General features: G+C 47.7%; 1 protein-coding gene across 1 annotated transcript in view; it reads right to left on the reverse strand.

Annotated features, from left to right (window-relative positions):
- The window catches only part of LOC103176662 (MICOS complex subunit mic25a), a 125,692-nt gene extending 119,873 nt beyond the window's left edge, over positions 1-5,819 (reverse strand). Inside the window, exons 1-2 of the mRNA XM_042339702.1 lie at positions 5,700-5,819; positions 704-794 (exon numbers count right to left, since the gene is read on the reverse strand). Coding sequence (XP_042195636.1) covers positions 704-794; positions 5,700-5,819 — 211 coding nt within the window. The remainder of the gene's footprint in view (positions 1-703; positions 795-5,699) is intronic.
- Positions 5,820-6,214: the final 395 nt, after the last annotated feature.

Here is a 6,214-nt window from a genome sequence, read left to right on the forward strand (position 1 = left end):
CCATCCAGTTTGCCTTCCACCTTCCTGGCAGTCGCATGCACATATTTCCCAAGCTACTCACGTCCACACACGCGCGCGCACGGCCACACACACACACACATGCGCACAAACGCACATTCCATTCCAATAAACATCTCTGGAATTTCAACATGTAGATGGGATGCATGGAAATCTCATTTTGGTTTGGATGGTGATGGGTTTCCGCATGTGTCAGATGACCAAAAAAAACAAACACAACTTGTGCCGTCATCAATATCAGAGCTTTCCCTATCACACAGCATTTAGCTGCAGATCACTTAAACGTGATTTTAACCACCTACAACCTCAATTTGAATTCAAATGCAGTCCTGTTGCTCAGTGGTTAGAGCACTCGCTTTGCAAGTGAGAGACCTGAGTTCAATTCCAGGCAGAGGGCAAAACCTTGGGCAAGTTTCCTTACTCCACACAGAGCCTAATAATAATCCCTCCAAAACCAAAAACAATAATAAATTGGTTATTTTCAATCTACGACTGTTTGTGGGACATTGCTGTGCGCAATTGGCTGCCACATTCGCCCACAAATATACAGTCAATCACTTTACAGTGTGTTCTGTGAAGCGCTTTGGGACGTCCTCCCGATGTGAAAAGCGCTATATCAAATGCAAGGATTATTATTATTATTAAATGCAATGATCCAAAACCTCTATGATGTTCTATAACACACCTGCAGAGATGGAGCTGGAAGTACACTCAGACGAATGCTTTACTGCTGATTCAGGTAGATCCTTCATTCGTTTGACAACGGTTTCTGAGAGCTGCAAAAAACAACTTGAATAATTAATATTATTTCTGTAACTCCCTCCAAAAACTCAAGATAAGAAATTTATCTTGCTGTTAAGTGTAAACTTAGGGTGCATTACAGTGCCCATTAGTCACTACACTTATAACAGAAAGTTCACCTCTTAATTTACAACGGAAGCACATTATGCTGACCACATTGGCGAGGTATAAGCAGCCATTACATCCTGTAGAACTCCAGCTCACTCAGCAGAAAACAAATCCTTTTATTAGATACAGTGCTTGTAACATTAAAACAGGAAATTTCTAGTTAATTGTTGTCATTCATACTGATTGCGTATTTGTAGGCAATCACAGGAACGAATCTGTGCACAGCAGCCGTGAAATGAATAATTGATTTATCTGCAAAATTGTTGGCCAGAACACTGCAAGAAACTCCCTTCTCTTATTGAATAGTGCCATGGATTCCTTAATGTCCACTCGAGCTGGCAAATGGGATAAGAAGTTGTATTGAGTTGTCTTATCTGAAGAACGGCCCCTCCGACAATGCAACACTTGCCCCAGCAATACACTGGAGTGTCATCTTCAACTGAGCTCAAAATCCCAATATAACAACAACAAGATAGCATTTATAGAGTGCCTTTCACGTCGGGTGGACGTCCCAAGACGCTGGACAGTTGCGTCGGGACCCGAGCAGGGGGGAAATGGTCAGGGTGAGGGGAGGGAAGGGAGGGAGCGAGGAGGGGGTAGAGAGTCGAGGGGGGAGCTGAAGGCTCGGTCAAAGAGAAAGGTTTTGAGACCGGCCTTGAAGGAAGAAAGGGAGGAAGCGGCGAAGGCACTGGGGGATAGAGTTCTAGAGCCTCGGGGCTGAGAGGCTGAAGGCCCGGCCACCGATGGTAGGGTGGTTGGGGCGGGGGATGTGGAGCAGACCGGAGCCAGAGGAACGGAGGGTACGGGCAGGTAAGTAGAGGGATAGTAGGTCAGACAGGTAGGAGGGAGCGAGGCCGTGAATGGCCTTGTAGGTGAGGATAAGGATCTTGAATTCGATCCTCTGAGGGATGGGAAGCCAGTGAAGGCGAGCGAGGGTGGGAGTGATGTGGTCGCGAAGCCTGGTGTGGGACAGTACACGAGCTGCAGAGTTCTGAATGACCTGCAGCTTGTGGAGGGAGGTACTGGGAAGGCCGGCGAGGAGAGAGTTCCCATAGTCCAGCCAGAAGGCACAGTTGAAGAGAAAGGTCTTGAGACCGGCCTTGAAGGAGGAAAGGGAGGAAGCGGCGAAGGCACTGGGGGATGGAATTCCAGAGCCTAGGGGCTGAGAGGCTGAAGGCCCGGCCACTGATGGTAGGGCGGTTAGGGCGGGGGATGTGGAGCAAACCGGAGCCAGAGGAATGGAGGGTATGGGCAGGTAAGTCGGGGGATAGTAGGTCGGAGAGGTAGGAGCGAGGCCGTGAATGGCCTTGTAGGTGAGGATGAGGATCTTGAATTCGATCCTCTGGGGGATGGGGAGCCAGTGAAGGCGAGCGAGGGTGGGAGTGATGTGGCTTCAACCTACAATCTTCTGACACAGAGGCAAGCATGTTTTCCATATTTTCTGCATTGATACCATTAAAAGTATTCACTTGTCAATCACCTTCAGTTGAGAAAATTAAATTGTTGAAGTTTGTAAATCTACAATTTGTGACAAATTGTGTAGCTATTAAATCATCAGGACCCAGTGAACTATGCAACTTTAGGGTTAAGAAATGTTAGATGCCACATTCAATTCATTTACATTTTCACAAGTGGCAGCTGAATGCATGTTTTTCCAAATCAACTGACAATATGATTGACTTTTAAAACAATAACTTCAGAGAGGATTATCAAACTCATTCAAAAAAAAATAATCCAGATATGATAGACAGGAATATAATATTTCTTTGCATTTTTAAAAAAATGTCAGTCTTAGTATTATTTCAGTCCAAAGAGTCAATTCAATTCTGTTTGAGTAGATACCCAGACTTCTGATTCTTCTCGAGCTAAATATTGTACTTGCCCATAGGAAATGGAAGGGATGGAAATCTGCTTGTAACCCGGCTCAACTAAATCCTGGCAAATAATTGTGGTACTACTCAGAAAACATGGGGACAGCGACGTAAAAGAAGTTATCTGCAAACTGCTGCTAATGTAGTTGGTTTTAAGGATGGATACTCAGTTTCAACTTTTAATGCCTATACTACTGCTGGTCCATTACTGCTTAAATATATTCTCCCAGCTCATCAGATAAGATGTCTAATCCACAACCAGCAATGAATTATGGATTTGAAATCTTCCAGATCTTGAGATCTGTACTGAATTAGCTGATATCAATTAGGGTGGTGGTAGGAACTACACTACCCCAGTGCCTCTAATGAGGGGAAAAGTACCCAGGATTCCCACTTATGATTATTTTTCACTGAATACTGCTGATAATTACACATGATGATATTGGGTGATGACATATCAAGCTCAGCTGGGATGCCCTCACAATCCTGTTGTCCTTCAACTTCCCTCCCGAGCCCCTAACGGTTGCTAACTTTCAGAAACGGCAATTACTGTAGTCATTTATTAAATATCGTAAATTAAACAGCTTCTGATATTTGCAAACCAGATGTCACAATTAGTGCTTCAAATGTAGATTGGGAAGACCTCAAATAATTTACTGTCTGGCTTGACATGTGAAGAATGGCACCAAACAAAAAACTGCAGCATCCAACCTTGGAAGAGACAAGAATTGGATTTCTCATGCTAATTTTCAAGTAAAACCATATTGTGCAGTCTTATTATGGAATGATGGTGTCATATCTGACATTTTGGTGGAAACCACTAGAGGGAGCTTCACTTTATGTATCCAGTGAACTTGATAAGCGTTCAGTTAACCTGAGAAAATGTGATGCTTGAGGAGTAAGAAACTCTTCCAATTATTTAGGTGCAGCGCCTCACCATCTCTGTTCACGATTTAAACCACGTGTATCAAAAGTGAGAAAAGGATTCACTCTCTGCCCGACAATCCTCATTCCCACTACTCCCAATATGAAAATTAAATTAAACAATGCAATTGAGGACATTGTGGGGACTTGGAAAGGGGAAAGAGAAAAAAAAATCTTCACAGTCTTGAACCAAATTGTGATGTAGGTGGACTGGTAAAATCATATTCAGGAGGTGGGTTTTGCAGGGAAATTTTCAAGAACAAAGCAAATCTTTTTTTTAAAAATGATGAAATCCGTATTTGAACAGTAGGTCATACACCATTGGCTTCAAATTAAAATGCAAACCAGCACTGGGGACCATTCAGAGCTTTGTAAATGCACAGAGCTCATTTTAAATGTACAAATCAGCACCATCACACATTCATGAGTAGCAACTGCCTGCTCCAAGCCAGTTCTCCACATGAATCAGCACTCACAGCAAGTCACACGAGTTACAAGCACAGGAAATAACACTCATTTCTCAATCCGCCTACCTAATATTTTTTTTAAAAAGTGCATTGAATGTACAAACACAGACGAGTGACCTAACACAACTGTTTGGAGAAAAAGTATTAAACTTTGTACCGCAGAAGTCAGGTTTAGATGGTTTCACATAGCTTTCTTCTGTGCTGCAGTTTTATGCCTACATATACTATAGTTCATAATGCAACAACAAAATTACATTTATAGAGCGCCTTTCACATCGGGAGGACGTCCCAAAGCGCTGAACAGTCAGATGTCAGGTCCCGAGCATGGGGGAGGGGTGGTGTAGGAGTGAGGGAAAGTAGAGATGTGGGAGGGAGACCAACAACAACAGGATTACATTTGTATAGCGCCTTTCACGTCGGGAGGCCGTCCCAAGGCGCTGGACAGAGTATAGCATTTCAGACCCGAGCTGGGGTCAGGGGGGAGAAGGGAGGGGAGGGGAAGGCCGATGGTATTGTCGAAAAAAGAGGGTCTTGAGGCGGGACTTGAAGGAGGCTAAGAAGGGGACGAGACGGAGTGACTGGGGGATGGAATTCCAGAGGTTGGCGGCAGAATGGCTGAAGGCTCTCCCGCCAATGTTGGGGCGGGTGGGTCAGGGGACGCGGAGCAGGGCAGAGCCGGCTTAGTGAAGGGAACAGGTGAGTTGGTAGGAAGTTAGGACGTCACAGAGGTAGGGTGGGGGCGATGCCATGGAGGGCTTTGTAGGTGAGGACCAGGATCTTGAACTGGATCCTCTGAAGGATAGGGAGCCAATGGAGTCGGGCGAGAGGGGGGGAGATGGGGTCACGGAGTTTGGTGCGGGAGAGGACACGGGCGGCAGAGTTCTGGATTATCTGCAGCAGTGGAGGGAGGAGTTGGGAAGGCCGACAAGTAGGGCGTTTGCACAGTCGAGCCTGGAGGTGATGAAGGCACGAACAAGAGTTCCAGCGGCCTGAGGGGTGAGGTAGTGGCGGAGTCGGGCGATGTTATGGAGGTGAGGGAAGGCAGAGCGGGTCATGGCTTGGATGTGGGGGAGAAAAAGACAGTTGAGGGTGGAACAAGACACCTCGGTTCCTGACTGACTGGTGAGTTGCAGTGTGCGACCATGGAGGGTGATGCTGCCGGAGCCTGAGGTGCTGAGGGCCAATCAGGAGGGCCCTCAGTCTTGTTCAGTAGGAAATTTGCCCTCATCCAGGACTTGATGTCCGACAGACAGTCTGTCAGGACAGCAGTGGTCCTGGAGTTGAGGGCGAAGGTCATACCACGTTTATGTGGGGGTTTTTCCCCACACTGTGGGTGGCGAGAGGGGAGGAGGTGGGTGGGGGGGGGGGGAGTCTGGGCGGGTTGGGGGCCGGGCCTGAGGCCGGGAGTGGGCCGGGCCTGAAGCCGGGGGGTTGCCTCGAAGTCTCCCCTCCCCCTTCGCTGCTGTCACCGCCCCCCCACCCCCTTACCCCCTCCCTTCGCCGCCCTCACCCTGATGCCTTGCAGCACGGTCACCCTGTCCTCGTCCTTCTCTCTCTGGAAGGCGAGCCGCCCGCCATCGCCGCCGCCATCGCCGCCGCCGCTGTTGTTGCTGCTGCCGCCGCCGCCCATCGCCCAACCGTTATTTTTTTAAAAAAAAAATTGAAATGCGACGCTCTCCCTCCCTCCCTCCCGCGCCACTCGAGCCGCCGCGTCTGCGCGTGCGCGCCCGCCGCGAGGCTCCCTGGGAGTTGTAGTCTTTTTTTTAATATAAAAAAAACACACCAATCCTTTGCCCCCCCATCTGTGTCGCCCTTCCTCGTTTCTGCCGCAGGGGGGCGCTGCACAAGACACAACAACAACAACAACAACTACTTGCATTTACATAGCTTCCCTCTCCCCCCCCACCCCCAACACCTCTTTCACTTTACAGATTAAACTGGAAATTCACTTTAATTCCCCTTTACAGAATAAAATAGAGTCCTGTAGCTCAGTGGTTAGAGCACTCGCTTTGCGAGCGGAGAGAC

The sequence above is a fragment of the Callorhinchus milii genome, unplaced genomic scaffold (genome assembly GCF_018977255.1).
Source record: "Callorhinchus milii isolate IMCB2004 unplaced genomic scaffold, IMCB_Cmil_1.0 Scaffold12, whole genome shotgun sequence".
NCBI lineage: Eukaryota > Metazoa > Chordata > Chondrichthyes > Chimaeriformes > Callorhinchidae > Callorhinchus > Callorhinchus milii.